The sequence below is a fragment of the Theropithecus gelada genome, chromosome 8, assembly GCF_003255815.1.
Source record: "Theropithecus gelada isolate Dixy chromosome 8, Tgel_1.0, whole genome shotgun sequence".
Classification (NCBI taxonomy): domain Eukaryota; kingdom Metazoa; phylum Chordata; class Mammalia; order Primates; family Cercopithecidae; genus Theropithecus; species Theropithecus gelada.
Genome location: NC_037676.1, coordinates 88,979,869 through 89,004,508, shown reverse-complemented (window position 1 = coordinate 89,004,508; position 24,640 = coordinate 88,979,869). Strand labels below are relative to the sequence as shown.

At 39.9% G+C, this 24,640-nt stretch overlaps 1 protein-coding gene and 1 long non-coding RNA gene across 5 annotated transcripts in view; one reads left to right on the top strand and one right to left on the bottom strand.

The window, feature by feature from the left end:
- Positions 1 to 10,374: 10,374 nt before the first annotated feature.
- Positions 10,375 to 12,569, top strand: LOC112629956. Its single transcript, XR_003120776.1, has 2 exons — positions 10,375 to 12,068; positions 12,396 to 12,569. It is a non-coding gene; the product is annotated as an uncharacterized LOC112629956 (long non-coding RNA).
- A 53-nt stretch (positions 12,570 to 12,622) lies between these two features.
- The window catches only part of CPNE3 (copine 3), a 46,132-nt gene continuing 34,114 nt past the window's right edge, over positions 12,623 to 24,640 (bottom strand). For 3 of the 4 annotated variants that reach the window (XM_025393845.1, XM_025393846.1, XM_025393844.1), the window contains 6 exons: positions 24,364 to 24,497; positions 21,729 to 21,783; positions 21,595 to 21,646; positions 17,227 to 17,360; positions 15,891 to 16,127; positions 13,548 to 13,919 (listed from right to left, as the gene is read on the bottom strand). In XM_025393845.1, the coding sequence (XP_025249630.1) occupies positions 13,797 to 13,919; positions 15,891 to 16,127; positions 17,227 to 17,360; positions 21,595 to 21,646; positions 21,729 to 21,783; positions 24,364 to 24,497 (735 nt within the window). In that variant the 3' untranslated portion in view covers positions 13,548 to 13,796. Of the gene's footprint in view, positions 13,920 to 15,890; positions 16,128 to 17,226; positions 17,361 to 21,594; positions 21,647 to 21,728; positions 21,784 to 24,363; positions 24,498 to 24,640 lie in introns of all 4 variants that reach the window. The other variant, XM_025393843.1, reaches the window with a different exon arrangement.

Below are 24,640 nucleotides of genomic sequence, written 5' to 3'. Positions count from 1 at the left end.
ATAATCCTCATCATTTTTCCAATGAGGAAAATGAGGCATCTCTTTCCCTAGGCACTGTGAATGCAAAGATTTCCCATGTCCGGATATTGGAAAGGGCTCACCACACTCCACAGAGCATACTCATACACACGTAGGGCTTTTATGTAAAGGCCATGGAAACGATGCAGCAAGAGAAAAAGAGCACAGGCAAGCAGTGGGAGTCTGACAATCATCCCATGAGCAAGTTCCCCAAGGTGGTTACACAAGGATCCGACCAGACTCTATCTCAGGGATTGAACCACCAAGATCTGTGCATGGAATCTAGGCTTTGGGAGAGCTCAAAGCTATAAAATCAACAGTGGGCTTCATATACCCCTCTCTCCACGTATCAAAGGCACGCTGCCTAACCAATTAGATCACTAGAAAACCTTTAGTGAAGAAATTGACTCTTGGAGTCGCCAGAGTTTAGCACTTTAAACACCACATTATTCTCACTGCCCTTATCTTGGCCAAGAGTCAGAATTCAGACATCCAGGGGTCCCCAGAGATAAAGAGTGAGCTTTTCCCTACTTCTTTCTTCCCCTGCTACTGCTAATCCACATATATCTCTTCCCTGGACTCCTTGTAATCCATGTTCATTAATCATTTGACTAATTAATTTATTTACAGATACAGCAGGTCCTCAAGTAATGTAATTACATACAATGTTGTTTTGTTATAACATTAATGAGAAAAAAATAGATTCCTCTCTATAGCCACTGTCTACATGGATTTTACATGTTCTTTTCACGACTGTGTGGGTTTCTCCAGTTTTCTCCTATATCCCAAAGAAGTGCCTGTTAGGTGGGCTACTGTGTCTAAATGGTCCCAGTCAGAGTGAGTGTGGGAGTGTGTGTGGGTGTGTGTATGCGTTTGTGAATGTGGGTGTGTGTGGGTGTGGGTGTGTGTGACTGTGTGTGTGAGTGTGGGTATGAGTGTGTGGGTGTGTGTGAATGTACCCTATGATGGATGGCATCCTTTCCAGGGTCAGTTCTCACCTATGTCCTTCACTGCTTGGATATTCTCAGGTCACCTGAGACTCTGAACTGGAATAATTGAGTAAGTAATTATCTTGTTTTAATTAATCTTAAATGTGTGTACAGCTCACACTTACCTCAATGTTTAATATTATAGGTGTCTTGGTCATTATTTTGAAGTTTGGTGATGTTTTTGCGACCAGAAATATGCCATGGGAACTTAGCTCTTGTTTATACTAATTAGCCTATGGTAAAATTGGTTAATGTCAAGAGAAGACTTATTATATATGAAAGTTCTTCCCCCACCAGGTCTTTCCTTACTGCCCAGGTCTGACCTCAACAATTAATCACCAGAAATACAGTGCAGCATAGGCTGGTTAAAAGAGATGTATCATGATAAGATCTGCAGAGAAAGAAGGAAGAAGGCACTCAGCAGAGGTTCCATATTTTAAATATTAAATAGTTAAAGAAGGAAAACAATATCTCTATAAGAAGTAATTTTTTCACCCTGTGGGCGCAAGTGTTTATTTCAACAAGTAATTTCCTCTGATTCACTGAAGCCATCCCAAGTGTAATTTGCTCATAATTGAGTACAATATCACCTTCTATTTTACTTTTATCTGTGGCCCCCAAAACTCAGCACAACCTATAAGCTGTCCTCTGGTCTTAAAAATGCCCAGCTCTAATTTCATTGTCAAACTACATTAATTTGCTTTTGCTAACTAAAATGTGGTGAATTAAAATAATCATTTATTAGCTCCTGAATTATTTATTAGATTCTATAGGTTGCCAATTTGAGCTCGTTCTTCTGGTCTGGTGGTTCTTCTGGTCTTAGCTGGGCTAATTCATGCTCTATAGTCAGCTGCTGGATTGACTGGGGGCTGGCTGGTGTAGAACAGTCTCAGGACAGTCTCAGATGGGACAGCTTGTTTCTTTTTTTTTTTTTTTTTTTTGAGACAGAGTCTCGCTGTGTCGCCCAGGCTGGGGTGCAGTGGCGCGATCTCGGCTCACTGCAAGCTCCGCCTCCTGGGTTCACGCCATTCTCCTGCCTCAGCCTCCAAGTAGCTGGGACTACAGGCGCCCGCCACCACGCCCGGCTAGTTTTTTGTATTTTTAGTAAAGACAGGGTTTCACCATGTTAGCCAGGGATGGTCTCGATCTCCTGACCTCGTGATCCACCCGCCTCGGCCTCCCAAAGTGCTGGGATTACAGGCTTGAGCCACCGCGCCCGGCGGGACAGCTTGTTTCTAATCACATGGTCTGTCATGCTGAAAATGGGTACGCTGGGTGTGGAGACTGCACAAGGTTCTAAGAGGAGAGAAAGCAGAAGTGAGCCAGGCTCTTGAGGCATAGGCTCAGAATTCACACGTCATTACGTCTACACATTCTATTGGCCAAAGTAAGTAACAAGACCAGCCTAAATTAAAGGGGTAGGGAAATAAAACCCGCTTCTTAATAGGGGGACAGCAAAGCCACACTGCAAAAGGAGTGGATCCAGAGGCAGTGGAAGGATTCTGGCCATTTTTGCAATCTATCAAACAGAATTGTCACATAAAACATTCAGTTAATGAATACTTTTTTTTGTTTGTTTGTTTTTGAGACGGAGTCTCACTGTCACTCAGGCTTGAGTGCAGTGGCATGATCTCAGCTCACTGCAACCTCTGCCTGCTGGGTTCAAGCAATTCTCTTGTCTCAGCCTCCTGAGTAGCTGGGATTACAGGCATGTGCCACCACACCCGCTTAAATTTTTGTATTTTTGGTAGAAATGGTGTTTCACCATGTTGGCCAGGTTGGTCTCAAACTCCTGACTTCAGGTGATCTGCTCACCTCGGCCTCCAAAAGTGCTGGGATTACAGGCGTGAGCCACCATGACCAGCCTGAATAATTTTTTTTTTTTTTTTTTTTTTTTTTTTTTTTTTTTTTTTTTTTTNTCTAGATGAGTGTGTGATTCGGGAACTAAGATGATGGTCTAGTCAAGGTGATATCTAGAATTAATTGTTGCTGTGATTATTTTTTATTTTTTATTTTTTTTTTTTTTTTTTTTTTTTTTTTTTTTGAGACGGAGTCTCGCTCTGTCAACCCAGGCAGGAGTGCAGTGGCCGGATCTCAGCTCACTGCAAGCTCCGCCTCCCGGGTTTACGCCATTCTCCTGCCTCAGCCTCCCGAGTAGCTGGGACTACAGGCGCCCGCCGCCTCGCCCGGCTAGTTTTTTTGTATTTTTCAGTAGAGACGGGGTTTCACCGTGTTAGCCAGGATGGTCTCGATCTCCTGACCTCGTGATCCACCCGTCTCGGCCTCCCAAAGTGCTGGGATTACAGGCTTGAGCCACCGCGCCCGGCCTTTTTTTTTTTTTTTTTTTTGAGACGGAGTCCCGCTGTGTCGCCCAGGGTGGAGTGCAGTGGCCGGATCTCAGCTCACTGCAAGCTCCGCCTCCCGGGTTTTTACGCCATTCTCCTGCCTCAGCCTCCCGAGTAGCCGGGACTACAGGCGCCCGCCACCTCGCCCGGCTAGTTTTTTGTATTTTTTAGTAGAGACGGGGTTTCACCATGTTAGCCAGGATGGTCTCGAACTCCTGACCTCGTGATCCGCCCGTCTCGGCCTCCCAAAGTGCTGGGATTACAGGCTTGAGCCACCGCGCCCGGCCAGCCTGAATAATTTTTTAGTATAGATACGTTCCATGCCATAATTGTGACTTGCCTGTATGAAAAAATATTCGTTTTTATCCAAAATTCAAATTCAACTTGACATCTTGTATTTTTGTTTGCTAAATCTGCCAACCCCACACACAAACCATGTCAAAAATAAGCAAAACCTTTCTTTAAAAGAGAGAGAACGTGAAACTAGAAATTACTTTTAAATTGCACAATTTCAGCCAGGTGCGGTGGCTCCTGCCTGTAATCTCAGCACTTTGGGAGGCTGAGGCAAGTGGATCATCTGAGGTCAGGAGTTTGAGACCAGCCTGCCCAACATGGTGAAACCCCTTGTCTACTTAAAAAACAAAGAAACAAACAGATTAGCTGGGCGTGGTAACATGCGCCTGTAATCCCAGCTATTTCGGAGGATGACACAAAAGAATTGCTTGAACCCAGGAGGCAGAGGTTGCAGTAAGCTGAGATCATGCCACTGCACTCCAGCCTGGGTGACATAGCAAGACTCTGTCTCAAAAAATAAATAAATAAATAAATAAAAATAAAAAGCACCGGGTATGGTGGCTCACACCTGTAATCCCAGCACTTTGGGAGGCTAAGGTGGGTGGATCACTTGAGATCAGGGGTTTGAGACCAGCCTGACCAACATAGCGAAACTCCTGTCTCTACTAAAATACAAAAAATTAGTCAGGCATGGTGGTACGTGCCTGTAGTCCCAGCTATTTAGGAGGCTGAGGCAGGAGAATCACTTGAACTCGGGAGGCAGAGGTTGCAGTGAGCCGACATTGCGCCACTGCACTCCAGCCTGGCGACAGAACAAGACTCCGTCTCAAAATAAATAAATAAATAAATACATACATACATACATACAAAAATTAGCTGGGCATGGTGGTGGGTGCCTATAATCCCAGCTATTCAGGAGGCTGAGGCAGGAGAATCACTTGAACCAGGAGGCAGAGGTTGCAGTGAGCCAAGATTGTGTCACTGCAATCCAGCCTGGGCAACACAGTGAGACTGCATCTAAAAACAAAACAGAAATTTTAAAAAGAAAAATAAAATAAATTGCACAACTTCACCAATTGTAGTATTAGAATGGGCCGAAAGCTCTAAGTATACCCAAAGGAAAGGAGCAACTTGGTCCCCTCTTAACATAATACATAATAAGCTTGTTGTATGTGGCTCAGACAGCTTTGAATGTAGCCCAACACAAATTTGTAAACTTTCTTAAAACATTATGAGGTTTTTTGTAATTGTTTTTTTTTTTTTTTAGCTTATCAGCTACCATTAATGTTAGTGTATTTTATGTGTGGCCGAAGACAATTCTTCCAATGTCGCCCAGGGAAGCCAAAAGATTGAACACCCTTGATATATAAGAATCTATTTTATTTTCAGTTGTATTAGATTAAAAATTGCTACACAGAAAACCACTAAGAGAAGAATCTGTACTTTTAGTAATTTGGACCTGTTCTATATTTACAATAATGCCTTTACCCTCCTACGAGGAATTTTTTAAATCTTTAGAAGGTGTTAATTAATCATTATGCTGTTCTGGAATTTATTAGAACTAATCAAACCAAAGACACTTGAAATTGATATTTTAAGTACCATACCCATACGCTGTAGTAAAATTTGATGTTTTTCTCTGTGGGCTTTTATGACTGATTGTATTTTTCCTACTATAACTTTTGTGACTAGAAGTGACAGTGCAAAGGTCAAATAAATGTGCATCATTAAGCAATGCAACCTGACATTGCTAGATAATAACTCCCTCGGATGAGGAAAGGGAGTGATACCTGAAAGGTCACAGCCCCCTTACTGTCCCTTTGCACCTCTAGAGATCTCTGCCCACTGCACACAATGATTTTGCTACAAATTTATGAGAATCCTCTCTGCCGGGAATCCTAAGTAATACAGAATTCAGCATACAGTGTATGCTAAGGGTTATTAACTGGGCTCATGATACAGCTTCTTGCATCCAGCTTTGAATAAATCAAGCTCTGTTGTTTATACCAGAATACTAGACTTGCAAGGGAATTTAAAGATTCCTACTCCAAGTCCTATTTTACAAAACATTAAATAAGAACCTTTGTCCAGGGCTACGCCAGAGTAAAGCAGAGTTCAAGGTCAAAAGACAACACATGCTTTTCAAAAGTGAAGCCCATGGACTGGCTTGATAAAAGTAGCATCCACCTAAAGAAGGCCTTTTTCAAATAAACAAGTACATTTGCCAAGATCTTATGGGATCAAATGATGATCAAGTCTGCCATGTTAGGACCATATTTATATTCCAAATCTGAGAGAAAAAAATCAGATTTAGCATGTCCTTCAGAAAAGGACTAACCACAGATTTCATTAAAATAGAAATATGTGTGGTCGGGCATGGTGGCTCATGCCTGTAATCCCAGCACTTTAGAAAGCTAAGGCAGGCAGATTGCTTGAGGCCAGGAGTTTGAGACCTTGTCTCTACAAAAAATAAAGAAATAAAACATGTGGAAGATTAATATTGTTTGAATTTCAATGTCACATTTGTAAAAGCGAATAGATTTAGTTATGAAACAAAAGGGTTCTTTCATACATTCATCTCCCTATACTAACAATGTTCCTCAACCCACGCTTTCTTAATCCATGCCACTGACAATGCCAATTTCTTTGCTGAAAGGCTCTTCCACTTTCTCTACATTATAAAGCTCCGTAAAAACCTTTAAATCCCAGATGAAATGTCAAACCATCCATGAAGCTCTCCAAGATCTTCCCACTGCCCTCACCACTCTCCACATTGAATAGAAAATCTTCCCATTCTAAGCTTCAGTATTTTTTTTCTTTTTCTTTTTCTTTTTTTTTATTTGAGACAGAGTCTAGCTCTGTTGCCCAGGCTGGAGTGCAGTAGCACATGTCCGCTCACTGCAAGCTCCACTTGCCAGGTTCACACCGTTCTCTGGCCTCAGTCACCTGCGTAGCTGGGACTACAGGCACCCGCCACCACGCCCGGCTAATTTTTTGTAATTTTTTAGTAGAGATGGGGTTTCACCATGTTAGCCAGGATGGTCTTGATCTCCTGACCTCGTGATCCGCCCGCCTCGGCCTCCCAAAGTGCTGGGATTACTAAACTAACTTCTATGTTTTTATATATGCTCTAGCAGATACTTCATTCATTCATTCTTCAGTGTCTATTTAGGGGATGCCTTCTAAATGCCAAGGTAACTTCTAGGCTCTGGGGAGAAAGCAGTGAACAAACAGGCAAAAATCCCAGATTTCTTGGAACTGACTTTCTAATGGGTGAGGGAGGACAAGAAAAAAACAAAAAAACACTTTTTTTTTTTTTTTTTTTTGAGACAGGGTCTTGCTCTGTCACCCAGGCTGGAGTACAGTGGCGTGATAATGGATCACTGCAAGCCTCAACTTCCCAGGCTCCAGCAATCCTCCTACCTCACAGCCTCCCAAGTAGCTGGAACCAAAAGTGTGCTCTACCACAGCCAGCTAATTTTTGTATTGAGACAGGTGATTTAGTTTGGCTGTGTCCCCATCTTGAATTGTAGTTACCATAATCCCCACGTGTCATGGGAGGGACCCGGGTGGGAGATAATTGAATCATTGGGGTGGTTACCTCCATGCTGTTCTAGTCATAGTGAGTAAGTTCTCATGAGATCTGGTTATTTTATAAGGGGCTTTTACCCAACTTTGCTCTGCACTTCTCCGTGCTGCCAGCAGGTGAAGAAGGATGTGTTTGCTTCCTCTTCTGCCATGATTGTAAGTTTCCTGAAACCTTCCCAGCCATGCTGAACTGTGAGTCAATTATACCTCTTTCCTTTGTAAGTTACCCAGTCTTGCGTATGCCTTTACTAGCAGCATGAGAACGGACTAATACAATGGGTTTTCATCATGTTGCCCAGACTGGTCTCAAACTCCTGAGCTAAACGCATCCACTCACCTCAGCCTCCCAAAGTGCCATGATTACAGGCGTGAGCCACTGCACCTGGCCAAAATAAATATACTTTAAACAGAGAAGAAAAATAAAAAGTACTAGGGAAAGAGGTACACTTTAAAGTAAGATAATCAGAAAAGGCCTCACTGAGTGATGCTTAAATAAAGACCTGAAGGAGGTGAGGGAACAAGGTTCCCAAGTGGCTACGGGAGGCTGGGTTTTCAGGAAGGGGCAACGACAAGTGCAAAAGCCCCGAGCCAGGAATATTCCAGGCATATTCAAGTAAGAACAAGAAAGCCCATGCGGTTGGAGTGAAGGACAAGAGATTAGTAGAAGTTTAGAAAAGGAAAGAGCAGGAGGGGCCAGACCATAGAAGACACTTAGAAGCTGGTAGGATTTGTGGTTTGAAGGCACAGAGGAGACTTGTTAGAGCTGCGGTACTAAAGGGAGGGAACTGCAAAAGGGGTTGTTATTGAAAAACTGAATAATTGAAAATGTGATCAGGGAGGGGTTTTTTTACTCAATAACGATAAAGTCTAGCATGTGACCCATAGAGTGTGGGCTGAGGTTGAATAGAGAGCAGTATTATTATAAGGAGGGATAGAGAGAGTGATCTAATCTAATGACGTGAGATTCAAAGTCAGAGGTTTTAAAGAGGAGGGAAAAGCTATCTGAAAGCAGAAGGGAGGATCAAGGAGGGGAACTACGCAGCCTCCAAGCCCAGTGGTAGATCAGGGAGAGGAAATTACCATCATTTGAGAGGGCAGCAGAGGAAGCAACGTTCTTCAAGAGAGGCAGGTTTTACTTAGAATTAAAAGGTGAAGGTACTGTTCAGAAAAAACATTGACCTCAGAAATTTGTGCTAATGAATGACCCAGTTTTTGAAGGCAGAGTGGAAGGGTATGGGGCACTGGAGAGAAGTGGGATGTGGAGTCAAAATACAGGGGTTGGGAACTAATGGTCTGGGCTTCTTGTGAGGACTGGCATGAACAGCGATCACAGGATGGCAGTGGAGAGCAATGAATGATAGCGGGATGAGCAGGAGAAGCATCTTTCCAGAAGCAGTATTCAAGCGCCCCTCTTCACTCATCACCATGGATGCCTGAAGGCACGAGAAAGGCCCGTCTTACTCCAACCACAGCAGAGTCCCTCATCTTGCTCACTCTTGTTCTGTTTAGCATCATATACTGTCTCCTTTTCCATATTAGATCATAAGCTTTGAAGTCAGCAAGAATTTTTTTTATGCTGTTTGAATTCCCCTGTTGATTGCCAGTAATAGACTACCCAATAAATATTTGTTCAAAGAAAAATTGAATACTTCTTACTGGAAGGAAGGGAAGGTTGAAAAAAAACAAACGATTTCCTACTCAGACTTTTCTCTGAGAACTCCTTAAAGTTCCCCATCCTTGAAATTCTTCTGAGTCCAGTCCTAGAAGACCAGGTGCTGCTATAAAACTTGGTGCTTTGTGAGCACCAATAAATGCTTTGGAAGCATCTGCTGATGAAAGACCAGAGATGGCTCTCCTTTCCCAAGCAGTAAGGAATCACAATTCTGCTTATAATAATACTTGCCATCATTGTGGAGGAGGGAATCAACAGACAAGCCAAAGTGTACTTCTGTATGGACATTTCAACCTACTGTGGTTTTTCTGGAGAATCTGGCCAAATGTAGTGATGATCAGGAAGTGATGCTACTTGGTGATAAGTGACAAGGATGATGGTCTTGCTACATGCAAGGGTTTGGCAATCCTGGAGATCTGTTATCACCAGGTCTGAACCAGCCTCTGCACCATTAAGGAACCAACAAGATATGGGTCTACCAGACAATGTGATAGTGAGGCAGGAAAAGCTCAGAATTTGGAAACAGACCTAGAATCAGACACTTAGAAAGTATGTGACCAAACAGCTGAGTCTCTGCCAGAAGGTGACCACTATCAGCTCTGCCATCTGGCCTTCACCAAGGCAAAGCCACTGAGACTAGACCCACATTTGGTCACAGGGTTCCATATGGAACTCGGTGGGCTTCTGAACTCATCTGTCTGCCCTAAAAATATGGTCCTCTGGCTTTTCAAATGCACAAATATAATCACATCATTCATTTGCTTAAATCCATTTAGTGGCATCCCATTACCCTAAGCCTCAGTCTGAACTCCCTTACCTACCCCAAAAGGCCCTCAGGATGTAAACACCACCAACTACTCCACCTCATCTCTTAGCTCTTTTTTTACCACTTTCCCTCGTATACTTTATATTCCAACAAACTCAAACTTCTGTCCACTTCTAAAACATTCAACTCTATACTTGCTATTGGCCTGACAGCTTCATAAGTGCTTTTAACCTTCTTCACCCGGCTAACTTTCAGGTCTTAGCTTACATGGCACATCCTCAGGGAAACGCTCCTTGCCTCTCAGATGGGTTAGGTCTCTCTCTACTGTATGTTGTTTCACACACAGATCTCACATCTCTATAATTACTTGCTCAATGTTTTCTCTCCCCCACTAGACCATTATTTCTACAAGTCAGCTACTGTGGCTGTCTTGGTCACCACTGGCAAAGTCCTGCCCAATGCCTATGACAAACGCAATTAAAAAATTCTTTTTAGTTAGGTGCTTATACTATCCTTCTTAACATGATTGATAAAATGTGAGTGCTACATATCTCAGGCCATTCTAGCTATAAGCTAAGAATCTTTCCTTTACTGTACCCAGAAGAGTATCTTGGACCCACTCAATATCTTTTAAACAAATAAATCCCATAAAATAATATCCCCCAAATTGTTTAATTCAGTAAAATATGAAGTCGAGGCCACCTAAAACACTATATTTTATTTTTAACTTTTCTATTGTTTTGGTCACATGTAAAGAATAAAAATGAAAACAAGACACTACTGTGTCACATCAAGAAATAACTTTATCCAAAAGGAATTCGAATGTAAGATATATTTAGCATCAATTCATATATTAGTAACTTATACATGTATTGTCAAGTATGACATCCATAAAAGCACAAAACAGTTTCTAACACGTTCCACCAAACTTCTGGCATACTTTATGTGTCATTTCCATGACTACCAACCACACATATAGAGACTAGGGGATACTTAGTGAAGACGGCTTTCCAGGAAGTTTATAAAATTGGAAAAAAAAAAGGCATGTCAAAATACAGCATAAGTAGCAATGGGGCCCTGAATTTACTTTGGAAAGATTGCCTAAGGCACCACTATAATGAACAGTTGTAAATCCCTGATCAGACTTCAAATTTTTCTGGTCTTAAAATGTCAATTTTAACCACAAGGTTAGGTGACTAGATTAGCTGGTATACTATTTCCTCTGTGCCAGCATCTGTAAGAAATATTACATCTATCCTGGACACTGTCACTCCGATATATATTAGTAATAGATCTGATTATATGAGGTGTGAAAGTCAATATGTGTAATTTTTCTTTAAATGCATTTTAAGAACAAATAGCACTTGAATGAATGGTGGCACAACAGAGAAAAGGACTATTTTAATATAAAACAATATTAAATCAGCATGTGATGAGGTTGAGTGCTGAAACTGTGAAAACTGATAATTTAGAAATTGTAAACGCTTTTATTCGAAATTGTAAAAAGGTACCAATTACCCTAGTTTGCTGGAATCACAGTTCTTATGAATAATAGCATCTACTGATGAACATGATATGAATTAAATGTTTTTAAATTGTAAAACAATTTTAAAATAGAATAATTTTGATAAAATCAGAATATAAAATAATGAAGACCAAATCCAATGGACAGTGATTAACTGTTATTTGGATGAAGAAAACCAGGAATGCTCATGACCAGCAGTTCCGAAGTACCTTGTGCAGGTGACTCAGGGGCTTCTGAGGAGTTGGTTAAGGAGAAGGAGAATACGGCCAGTGACTGGGACCCTGCCTCAGCATCAAACAGATAAGCTCACTTCTGTGTTTTACTGTACATTGAGAATACGTGTAAGTCATTTTTTTAAAAGGTTTCTTGTGATTAAAAGAGAAAATTCTGAAAACCACAGCAACATATCTATGCTGTTTCCAAGCATACAAAGAGAATTAGAACATCTGAGACAACTATGGCTCCAAACAATCAGAAGAAGGGTTAGTTTTCTTTTCTCCTATTGATAATGTCAAAATGATGTGTCATCTATTGAGCCATACTATGGAGTAGCAGGCTACTAGTTAGGCGCCTTCCCCAGTTAACAGCACATATCCAAAGGACAGCTAGCCAAGTGGGAAGGTGGTAGGTAAATGCTCACCTGGGCTAGGCAACCATCACAGCAAGCAGGTCCCCTCTCAGCCTGGCCTTGGCAATGAGCTGCTTCTGAGAAGCCACAGCTGTCTGTGGTTGAGAGCTCACTCCCTTGAGGCATTGTAGAGAACAAGAGACATGGGCTGTGGGGCAGCTTTTCAGTAAAACTGAGAGGCACATCAACGTGGCACTGTATGCGTCCACTTAAGGATATATGATAAACATGCAATTTCAAAAGGTAAATTATTTTTTTTTTTTTTTTTTTTTTTTTTTTTGAGACGGAGTCTCGCTCTGTCGCCCAGGCTGGAGTGCAGTGGCCGGATCTCAGCTCACTGCAAGCTCCGCCTCCCGGGTTTACGCCATTCTCCTGCCTCAGCCTCCCCAGTAGCTGGGAGTACAGGCGCCCGCCACCTCGCCCGGCTAGTTTTTTTGTATTTTTTAGTAGAGACGGGGTTTCACTGTGTTAGCCAGGATGGTCTCGATCTCCTGAGCTCGTGATCCACCCGTCTCGGCCTCCCAAAGTGCTAGGATTACAGGCTTGAGCCACCGCGCCCGGCCTCAAAAGGTAAATTATTAAAGATAATTGGCCAATGTATAGATATGCATAGTTTTTAGCACATAGGCCCTCAATAAAATATTACTGAATCTATTCCAAAAATGTAATGTTCACTAAGTAATACGCTGTAAAAGGTAAAATCAGGAAAAGAAATTCAACTCTTCAAAAAAAAAAAAAAAAAAGCACATAAAATCCACCCTATCTTAAAGCAGCAGTTGGAAAAGTTTTCTTGTTTCTTTCCTTTTTCTAAGTTGCAGTAGGTTTTATACCTAATAAAGTCTGTTCTAGACATAGGAAATAGCACATTATTAAATTGTAAAACACAATTTTAATTAACAGATAACTGGTATCATGAGTTTAAAAATCAGACGAAAATGGCACCTAAAAAAAGGAAAAAATGACTAAATGGATCTATACTAATCAACGTGTGGGACCTTAGCAAGGAAAGTATAAAATATTTTTTTTAGTAAGTAGTTTTTCATTAGTTAGAAGGAAATGGAATTCTGAATTTCACCTTATATGTTTGGTCCTCTTATCTATCTTGGACAAAACAGTCCTAACTGTTTTAACAAATCTCAATTAAAGTAATCTAATAATGTAGAATTCAGGACAACCTACCATCTGTGCATCTACAATATCCTGAAAGTCATGCTCAGTTAATGAAAAAAAAAAAAAAAGCCAAATCTGAACATGTTTACAGTTTTCCACAATAAAATAAAATATCTAGAAAGGCAAATAAAAATAGTTTACTTACATGAGGTTATTTTTACTTGTTGATTGTACATTTAAAAAACTGAGTATGTGGCTTTTCCTGCTCATTCAGTACTTTTCATAAAGTCCCAAGTTGAGTGCATGCTGTTTTGTAAACCATAGTGTCTAAACTGTAGCAAAAATCAGATGCACAGGAAGGTAATTTTTACCTTGCAGAAAAGCACTGTATACAGAGTGAGGAACAAATTTGATATCATATAATTTAAGGAGCTCTCATAACCAGGTATGGACATTGGCTTATAAAACATACACTGTGAATCAGGCACAGCAACCTGCAAACCACATCATCCCAAGTTTTCCATTCTTCCTATTGAGAAACATTTAAAAACAGCATTTTCATCATATGAAAGTAAACAAAAACAACAACAAAATAAGCTTTCCTCACACTAATTTCTAATTCAAAGAGCTTTACTGCAATTAATGTAAATCACTATCAATCACTGAATTGATTGCAGAGATGGACTTGGCACTCTCCCCCTAAAAGAGCCTAGAAAGAATGCTTTAAACAGATATAATCCATAGAGAAAGAGACTTACATCATAAATGCTGGAGGCAAAAAGTACATAGAATGACAGATACATGATTTAGGGTGAGAGATGGCATTACTCCACATAACACAAAAGAATTCTGTTGAAGTGGTCACTGCTTCTGTTGTTTCGTGGCTGGGTTCTTGGGAGGAAGGAGTTTGTATGTATTGAAGTAGCCCACCACCTGCTGGGGAATCTCTGCCAAGACACACTGAGCAAGTGCTTCTTTTGGAGCCTTGTGAAAAACAAAATCAACGTGACTTTGTTAGCAACTGAATTTTCCTGGCTTTTTCATAAAAGAGACTAGGGATACTTCAGCAGCCACTAAAATGAAGCAATTCTAATTCATAGGCCTGTACCTTTTCTTAGGAACAGTCCATGAAATATGGAATGACCTAACTAGCCAAAGTTACTTATGATTGCTATTACTGTCCCTGCTAACATTTGTCAAGTCCTTTTTTGGTGCCAACATTCTAATATTTGATGATTTTGTTGTTTTATAACTTTTAAATGTGGGTCTTTCATTCACTTGGTTTTTTTTCTTTTTTTTTTTACTTCTTTTTTACAATTACAGATTCATAGGAAGTTGCAAAAACAATAAGAAAAGGTACCATGTACCCTTCACCCAGATTTCTCCAAAGGTAACATCTTACATAACTACAGCATAGTATCAAAACCAGGCAGCTGACATTGGTACAGTTCATAGAACTTACTCTGATTTATAATTTTACATGTACTCATTTGTGTGTGTTTGTGTGTGTGTGTGTGTGTGTGTGTTTCTGTATAATTCTATGCAATTTTGTCATCTGGGTAGATCTGTGTAACCATCACTACAATTGAGATACAGAACTTCCCCAACACCAAAAAGATCCCTACCTAACATTACTACTTTATAATCACAACACTCCACTTCCTCCCTTCCCATTGCTGGTGGGAATGTTAAATGATACAGCCACTTTGGAAGAGTTTAACAACTGCTTTAAGAATTACACATGCAACTACTGTATAACCCAGCAACTGTAGTCCTAGGTATTTATCCCAGAGGAATAAAAACTTACGTTTGCATAAAAACCCATGCATAGGCTGGGTGTGGTGGCGCACGCCTGTAATCCCAGCACTTAGGGAGGCCGAGGCAGGAGGATCACTTGAGGTCAAGAGTTTGAGACCAGTCTGGCCAACATGGTGAAACTCTGTCTCTACTAAAAAATAGGGAAAAATAACCAGGTATAGTGGTGCACACTTGTAATCCCAGCTACTCGGGAGGCTGAGGCATGAGAATCACTTGAATCCAGGAGGTGGAGGTTGCAGTACTGTTCTCCAGGCTGGGTGACAGTACTCCACTGTACTCCAGCCTGGGTGACGGAGTGAGACTCTGTCCCAAAACAAAAACAAAACAAAACAAACAACAACAAAAACCCATGTATAAATGTTTATAGTAGCCTTGTGTGTGAGAGAGAAAAACAGGCAACAGCCAGATGTCCTTCTGTGGTGAAACAGTTACACAAATGGTGGAGCATCCATACCATGGAATATGACTCGGCAATAAAAAGGAGTACTTGCAAAAATGTGGTGATTCTCGAGAGAGTGATGCTGAGTAGAAGAAAAGCCAATCCCAAAAGGTTGCATATTTTATGATTCCATTTATATGACATTCTTGAAATGACAAAATTATAGAAATGAAGAACATATTAGTAAGTGGTTTCTAAGGGTTAAGGAAGGGCTAGAAGGAGAAAGGAGGGGATGTGGCTATAAAAGGGCAACAAGAGGGATCCTTGTGATGCATCTTGATTATACCACTGTAAGTATCCTGGTTGTGATTCTGTATTATAGCTTTGCAATATGTTACCACTGGAGTAAACTGGGTAAAATAGTCTTCTAAGAGATATTCATCAAACTAAACTTCCAGCTTGAGGGGCATTTGGCGTACACTTACATAAGAGTTTTTTCCAGCTGTTACAAAGGTAAAGGTAAAATACTTGAGACAGTTGCAATACTATTTTAAAACGATTTATCATATAGCCTGTAAGATGCACATAATGTACATCCTGAAGCAACACTGCCAAACCAAATCAGAGCTCTCCAATGGACAAAGGACAGTGTTCATATGTCCTCTAACCCTGCACACCTACTCAACTGCCTGGTTGTAGATGGGCAAAGGTCTGTGTTCACTCACTTTAGTGTTTGAGTAGGGAGGAGTGGTACTCACATTCTGGAACTGTCTGAAAGGCACAAACTGGACAATATCTCTGATGGCCACTTCGCCTGATGGGGAGCGGAGACTTCCACCATCACCATCCAGAAACTCCATGGCGCTAAAGTCAGCACCTCCAACTCCAACAATGATGATGGACATAGGCAGCCTGGAGGCATTAACTATGGCTTGTCTGGTTTCATCAAGGTCTGTGATCACACCATCAGTAATAATCAAAAGCACAAAATATTGCTGCCAGAAAAAGAAAACATGTCCACTGAGCAAGTCAAGCAATGGCTAATGGCATCTCTGCCTTGATGAGTCATCCCGTCTTTCTTGTTCATTTTCTTGCCAGTCTCTACCCTGGCTACCACTACGTAAAATATTCTAAGCTCCTCTGATGACAAGGAAATTGACTCTTAACAAAAACTGCAGGTTCATTAAAAGTGCAGCAGACCACAAAATAGGGTTGGCAAAATATATGGAAGTAAGACATCTAAATGTCAAAGATTAACCTTTCAGTCAGGCTAGGAATAACAGTTTAACTCAAGTATTAAATATGTCAAGGAGGCAAATGGAAAACTTCATTCTCAGAAGAGCAAATAAATATAAAAATATTAGAATTAGAATACAAAAATTTTACAAACTAAAATACAAAAAAAAAAAAAATAGATATGGTTTAAGTGATGAAATCATCCCCCAGATTGTGTCGCCCAAGATAAACCTTTTCAGAGAGCAGTAAAATGTTACATCAAGTAGTGACTCCATCTTTTGGGCCATTTAAGTCTAGAATAGGAATAAGATTTACAATATTAGCTAACATGTGTTGAGTGTTTACTCTGACCCAGGCATTGTGCACTTTATATGAATTATCTTATCTAACCTTTTCAACAACAGTATGAGGTAGTTTCCCCTAACTTACTTCTGAATATGCTGAAGCTCAGAGAGATTTGGTATCCACGGTCCAATAGGTAATGGTTAGCTCATTCAGATATCTTTAGTACAATAAGAAATCTTGTAACAGCATCTGATGTGGTAAGTTTCCTTAAGCCTTAATTTGTTATGTCTACTTCAAAAAGGTAGATGATATGCAATTTTTTTGGTAGAACCTATCTATGGAAGTTAGTTCAAAGGATAAAAGACTCATGAATGCCAAGTGTTGTTTTGCTGTTGCCTTATTTTTAACAATCACTAGTATAACCACAACAAAAGTTACTCGCAAATCAAGAGTGACTGTGCTATTGTATCTTGCCCTGACTTTGTATTATGACAAACCAAAAAAATAGAAAAATGGTACCAGGAGCTGCTACCAATCCACATTCTTCCCTTTCCCTGGCCATAGAGCACTTACAGAAGCTGTCTGCTGTTGTGTGGCTGCAGCAGCAAACCTGGCCACATGATTGATGATTGGAGAAAAATTAGTTGGTCCATAGAGTTTTATCTGAGGAAGACAAGACCGATATGCCTCTACAATGCCTTGGATTCCTAGAACAAAAAAAACAGTATTAAAAATTCTCAAGCACAATGTGTTTATTCTGGCTAATTTGATTATATATATCAACATATAGTACTTTAAATAGTCAAAAGTTCTATATGCAGGAGTTCCTCTAAGCTATGTATTACATAACTCCATAGGTATGCTCCATTGCAAAAACCTATAAGCTCTGTCCTCCCCCAGTAGAAGGGATTTACTTTCATCTCAGTCAAGTTACTCATTAGTCTACAGTAGGACTGTTACATTTGTGCTTAATTTTAATACATGTTGGGAATGTGACTCTGATAGAAAACCATGAAAAAGGTTCCACATCATACAACGGATGATAAAAGGTAAGAAAGAGTTATTAATAAAATGAAAAATCATTTGCATGTGTGGCCAGAGGTTCTACAAAAATACCAGATGGCAATAAAACTAATATTAATTCTAGTCAATTAACTGATACAAGTGTTTATTCAGTAAGTTAAAGGTTAATCATTGTATCACAGATTGCATTAGCTCCAAATATTCACTTCCAAGTTATTTATCCATTTTGCTGCAGAAGCACTGATGTGTTTGTTTAGGGGTACTGCCCCTAAACCTGCTGGCACATTTTATAACAGAAAGTTGGACAGGACCATTTGATTAACTTTGACCAATGCATGTGACACCCATGCCTAAGCAGATGTCTTAAGAACTACTGCCTGTTTTTTCCAGCTCTCTTGCTCCTTTCCTTGCCATAGGAGCAGCACATCCCAGATAAGGCTGTTCCTTCAGCCTGAGTCCCAATATAAGAAACATGGAGAGAACTACAGCCTAGCTGCATGTAAAATGAACAAGAAATAAACTGTTGTCATTAAAGCCACTGAGATTTAGAGATTGTTTATCACAATAGCACAGCCCAGTGAAAGTTGACTGACATTGCTGGTCAAAGCACTGCTGATGAAACTTGTATCCCACACATGCACCTGTTGAATCTGCCCTTAATATCAGAGCATTTAGGATGCAGATAGGATAACAGAAATTCTAAAGAATTTCCAACAATATATGCTGAGATCATCACAGATACTTGCCACAAAAAAAACTTAATGTAAATCAAAACAGGTCTCTTGCTTTAAAAATGTCCAATAGAACACAGATCAACAAAAAAGAGAAGCATATACAGTCATGTGTCACTTACCAATGGGGATAAATTCTGAAAAATGCATCGTTAGGCGATTTCATCATCGTGTGAACATCATAAGATTATACTTACACAAACCTAGATGGTACAGCCTACTACATACCTAGGCTATATGGTATAGCCTATTGCTCCTAGGTTAAAAACCTGTACTGCATATTGCTATACTGAATAATGTAGGGAATTATAGCAACTGTACCTTTTCTATGTCTTTACAATAAAAATACAATATTAAAATCTTATGGGCCTACTGTCGCATATGTGGTCTGTCATTGACTAAAATGTCACTTTTAGTGCATGACCATACTTGGCTTGAAAGCTTCATGAAACCAACTCTCTCCTCTTAAAATGTAAGAGTTCCAATAAACTCCTCTTATTTTATTTGAATTTAGGAACAGGTAGTCTTATGAACAACCTTTGAGAATGTAACTAATTCATATGCAGAGGTGATTTTACATGCATAAGGTCCATGTAACTAGTAGTCAATCCAGTAGTAACAAAGGCATAAATAATTCATTTAGGGCTGGGCATGGTGGCTCGTGCCTATAATCCCAGCAGTTTTGGAGGCCGAGGCAGGTAGATCACATGAGGTCAGTAGTTCTAGACCAGCATGGCCAACATGGTGAAACCCTGTCTCTACTAAAAATACAAAAATTAGCCGAGCGTGGTGGCAGGCGCCTGTAATCCCAGCTACTGGGGTGGGGGGGGGCACAGCAGGAGAATCGCTTGAACCCAGGGGGCGGAGGTTGCAGTGAGCCTAGATCATACTATCACACTCCAGCCTGGGGGACAAGAGCGAGACTTCATCTCAAAAAAACAAAAACAAAAACAAAAATGTAATCTCTTCACAAATATCAAGAGCCTTCAATTCCTTAATTAAAACTGAATTATGCCAAAAACGCTTTCTATGCATTAAAGTAACAAGTTATTTCTTTTTTTTTTTTTTTTTGAGACGGAGTCTCGCTCTGTCGCCCGGGCTGGAGTGCCGTGGCCGGATCTCAGCTCACTGCAAGCTCCGCCTTCCGGGTTTACACCATTCTCCTGCCTCAGCCTCCCGAGTAGCTGGGACTACAGGCGCCCACCATCTCGCCCGGCTAGTTTTTTGTATTTTTTTAAGTAGAGACGGGGTTTCACCGGGTTAGCCAGGATGGTCTCGATCTCCTGACCTCGTGATCCGTCCGTCTCGGCCTCCCAAAGTGCTGGAATTACAGGCTTGAGCCACCGCGCCCGGCCAGTAACAAGTTATTTCTAAGGCATATTATTTCTAAGGCAATTAGGTTCAGTGATTAGTTAGGAAAGGGGGATTAAACTTCCTTGACTTAAAATCAGGCTCTGAGCTTTTTGCTGTATAGTATCTCCTTTGTTTAAAACCAAACTGATCTTTTTCCAGAGTGTAAACCACTTGGTGAACAGCCCAAGGATGGGCTTACATTACTCACAGAATGACCGAACTTCTAAAATGAATTATCATATTATATGTCATCCATATTCATTTACAATAAATGAAAGCTAATTACAACAAATTCTAAAAATTATTCCACTTTCATTAAAAAAATGAAGCATATTTCTTTTTTTTTCTTTTTTTTTTTTTTGAGATGGAGTCTCGCTCTGTCGCCCAGGCTGGAGTGCAGTGGCCAGATCTCAGCTCACTGCAAGCTCCGCCTCCCAGGTTCACGCCATTCTCCTGCCTCAGCCTCCCGAGTAGCTGGGACTACAGGCGCCCGCCACCTCACCTGGCTAGTTTTTTGTATTTTTTAGTAGAGACGGGGTTTCACCGTGTTAGCCAGGATGGTCTCGATCTCCTGACCTCGTGATCCGCCCGTCTCGGCCTCCCAAAGTGCTGGGATTACAGGCTTGAGCCACCGCGCCCGGCCGCCTATTTCTTAAAAAGAATAACATTCCCAGTTTCAAATGGCTAGGGAATAAAAGAGGTCACAACCAGTCACTGAAAGTGCCTCAAAGGAACACTGAATTAGTATGGAAAAAGTGTTCTGGGGAAAAGAACAAAACCATATTGCAAACTGCCCCCACAAAAATTGTTCACACTCTTCCACCTTATGAATATTGTTTAGGAAGAAAAGAAAAAAACACTTTCTTCTGTTAGAAAGCTATACATTTGTAATTGTCAAAAGGACCCTTTGCAGAAAATTAGCTTATTGTCTAGAATTTTAAATTATGCCTCTTGCTCCCACACCTACTTTCCCTTTTCCAAACTCTTTAGTCTCATATATAATTTAGTGGAAGAGCTGGCATTTCTGATTGATTGCTCAATGTGGTAAAAAAAAAAAGAAGCAGCACTTGGATACTTGAGGTATAAGGAAAAAAGTAAAACATGGCTGGGCATGGTGGCTCATGCCTCTAATCCCAGTACTTTGGGAGGCCAAGGCAGAAGGCAGGAAGATAGCTTAAGGTCAGGAGTTCAAGACCAGCCTGGCTAACATAGTGAGACCCTGTCTCTATTTTTTTAAACAGATAAAAGAAAAACGTGAAATGAAAGACAACTATGTGCCTCCTTCTCTCTACACAGAGGAAAGCTGCTATAGAAGCTCAATTCTTTGTTCCTTTTGCCCATCCCAGCTACTTACAGAATACTGTGTGAGCAACAAGTATTAGATGCTGGATACTTTTCTCTTTGTTGAGTGACTACTACTCTGAAAAAAGCTTCAAAAGATCTGTATATTAAATTACTTATTTTATTGAAGGTTTGCTTTTAAATAAATTTACATGTGAAAATACTTTTTAATATGTGATTATTTTTACTGATCAGCTCCAAAGATTGAGAATTTTTTTGTCCCACTAAAGTTCTTAAGGTAGGAGGATTTAGCTTACCACCTCCATCATCATAATACTGATTTGCCCCATAATTACCATTACCACCCTAACCACCAACCTGGTGCAATTCTTCTACCTTATACAACAGAAAGTTAAATATGTAAGAAAATGAAACCTAGAAATGTAATTTGAGTAGTTTTCATCACAAGAAAAAAAACAAAGAACAAAGAACAAAGTAACAAAGATTAGTGAGACTTTCCATTTGAAGTCTTCATGTTTGTTTTTTAACTTACCATTGCAGTAGGGATTGGATGAGTTGAAGTTCATTGGAAATTCATGTGATACCTGTCAAAGATGGGCAAAGGACTGATGAGGGCTGGGTTGCTTTTCTAGGAGGTAAAGCTTTAAAAATGAGATTTCCTCTTACCTGCCACTGAGGAGGTATCTGAGCTCCAAAACCAAAAGCTGGAAACATCTTATCACTAAAAAGAAAAAAAAAAATTAATAAAATATTGTTTTTCCAAAATAAAAAAGCTTTATCTTTGCTCACAATAAAATCAATATGAGCTCATTTCAAAAACAATTTTTCAAAATCTTAGAAAAGTATGGAGATAAAACAAAGATTACCTATATTAACTGCCAAAGAGAATCAATGTTAATATTTGACAACTCTCATCCTAAATATTTTTCTGTGCACTGAGGAAGAAAAATGTTTCTTTCTATAGATTTTGTAGAAATGGAGTTTACATGCATGTTTTATAATCTACTGTGTTCTACTTAAATCTTGTATATCATTTCAGTGATCAAATGGGTAAATAAATACACGAAGCCCTGAAAACCACAATTCTTTTTTTACTAATTTAAAGCAAACTCATTTGGTAGCACAACTTGACCTCAGATGATCAGAGGATATTGGTAGCTTTTATTTATGCCACTTAATACAAACATTCATACATTAGGGAGAGGGACAGTGGATCGAATATATATATCACATGAATAGCCACTGAGTATAGATATCCTCCATACAATATGCCACAATATGGATATCCTCCCCCAGATGTCTGATAGCCAGTGTTCTGCCATTATTAAACACCATAATGAACATATTTTTTTCTATGAGGAATATTATTTTCTTATTTATTCTTAACAGTTAGTTTTGCATTGAAGATGGAGCCTATGCCATGTCAGAAATATTTCTCCCAGGCTGAGGTGGGAGGATCACTTGGGCCCAGGAAGTGGAGGTTGCAGTGAACCGTGACTGCACCACTGTACTCTAGTCTGGGTGACGGAGCGAGACTCTCTCTCAAAAGAAACAAAGATACATTTTTCCCCAGTTTGTAGTCTGTCTTCAACTTTGTTTAAAGCGTCTTTCTTTTCATAGTTTTTAATATTAATGAATGTGAATACAAAAAAGGTTTCATGATTTTTGCTTTTGCTCTCTTGCTTGAAGGTTTTCCTCACTACAAGATTATAAACAATTCACATATATTTTCTTCTAGAACTTCTAGAACTTTGCTTTTGATATTAAACTTCTAATTCATCTGGAAAGTGTTTTGAAGTGGATATGAAGCAGAAATTGCTGCTCCCCGGCAATATCCATTCCCTCCTTTAATAATAGAACACCTGAGCTAGACACTGTACCTCCTAGCTTCTCTGGGCTGGATGTGATCAGGTGGCTGGAATCTAGAGACGGAGATGTGAGAAAGAAGTGATTTGCCAGCCACTTCTGAATCATACTCCTAAAAGGGAAGGCACATGCACCCCCCTGGTCCCTTTCTTCTCTTCCCACTGGCTGGAGAAGATGAGAACCAGAGCTATGGACCCAGAGAGGGAAGCTGTGAATTGAGAATAGCAGAACTCTCCTATCAGTTCTTAAGTATTATACTTACCCCTAGACATGCAACGTGAAATAAACCTCTATTTTGTCAAAGTCACTTTGTTTTTGGGTGTCCATTTCAGCAGTTTGGTCTGTACTCTAATTTATACAGAATAATATCCTAAAACATGCAAGTATGAGTCAGGGATCCAAATTTAATTTTTGTCCAGTTTGACAGCTTTTACAACTCCTTCCCCTAAATTCACTTATACACATGGGTCTATTTCTGGACTGTTTGCTTGGTTCCACTGGTCATGTCCTAATTCCATACTTGTAATTAAGATAACTGCAAGAATACTTTTAATATCTGCTAGTGAGAAATTATTAATTTTTTAATTCTGTGTTATATCTGACCACCTTTCTAAGCTCTCACTACTTTCTAATAAAGTAACTTTCTATATATGTTAAATATATTTAATGATTTTTGCCTTAAAACTTACTAGCCTGAAATTGGAACTGCCACCTTGCTTTAGATTTCTTTGCATGTGCCTACAAATTTCACCTCTTTAAATGCTACAGATTAATTAAAAGCCCCATCAATATGAAAATATAATAATAATAGATAAAAACAAGAGAAACTTTATTCTGTACTCTTAATACATCCAGGAAAAACATTACTAATGCAGATGTTTTCCATATTGTTCAGTAAACCCTCAAGAGGACCTATTTAAATCTATTCAAAACCTAACCATCGATAACCACTCAGAATATTTCATAGCAATTAGATCTAGTTATCCTTCAGCACTTGTTAAAAGTCATCATTAAAAAAATAATTTGACAACTGCCAAGGAGATAGATATGTTAAGAAATAGTTTCTGTGTTTATAAAACATGTCTTCTGGGCTTCAATCACTCATACAACTTATGCCTAATGAATAAGCCCCAAGGAAACCAGACTAAAGAAACAAGAGCCTTGCTGACATTAGTCAGGAAGTAAATAGCAAACTATATGTACTATAAAGCAAAGTACACACAATATATCATAACTAATCACAGCAAGATATTAGAGATCTAAGGTAAACAGCAAGATTGCCACAAAGAGAAAAATAGAAGACAAGACGGGGGGATTTTAGGGAGAAAGCATTATCGTCCTACCACCTATAGCAGAGTACTAGCCGACGAAACAAACTACCCTTTCTGGGGAATTGTGGAAACATGTATTTTAGTTTTTCCAAAATCATACTCACGCATCATAATCTTGAATGACCAGTCCCACAGACCAGAGAGCAGTCAAATACTCATTAACGCCATTGGGGCTGATGTAATGAAGGGAGTCTGGAGACCTTGGGTCACCATTGGAGCCAGTGAAGTCCACTCCCACCTGCCAAATAACAATTGCAGCCCTTACTAAGGAGAAGGCAGGGACACCTGTGCTTGATGTCCGGGAAAACTTCAAGAGATGGGATATAATCATGCATCCTGGCGCCGACTTCCTAACAAATGTCTACCACTTATTTCCATAGA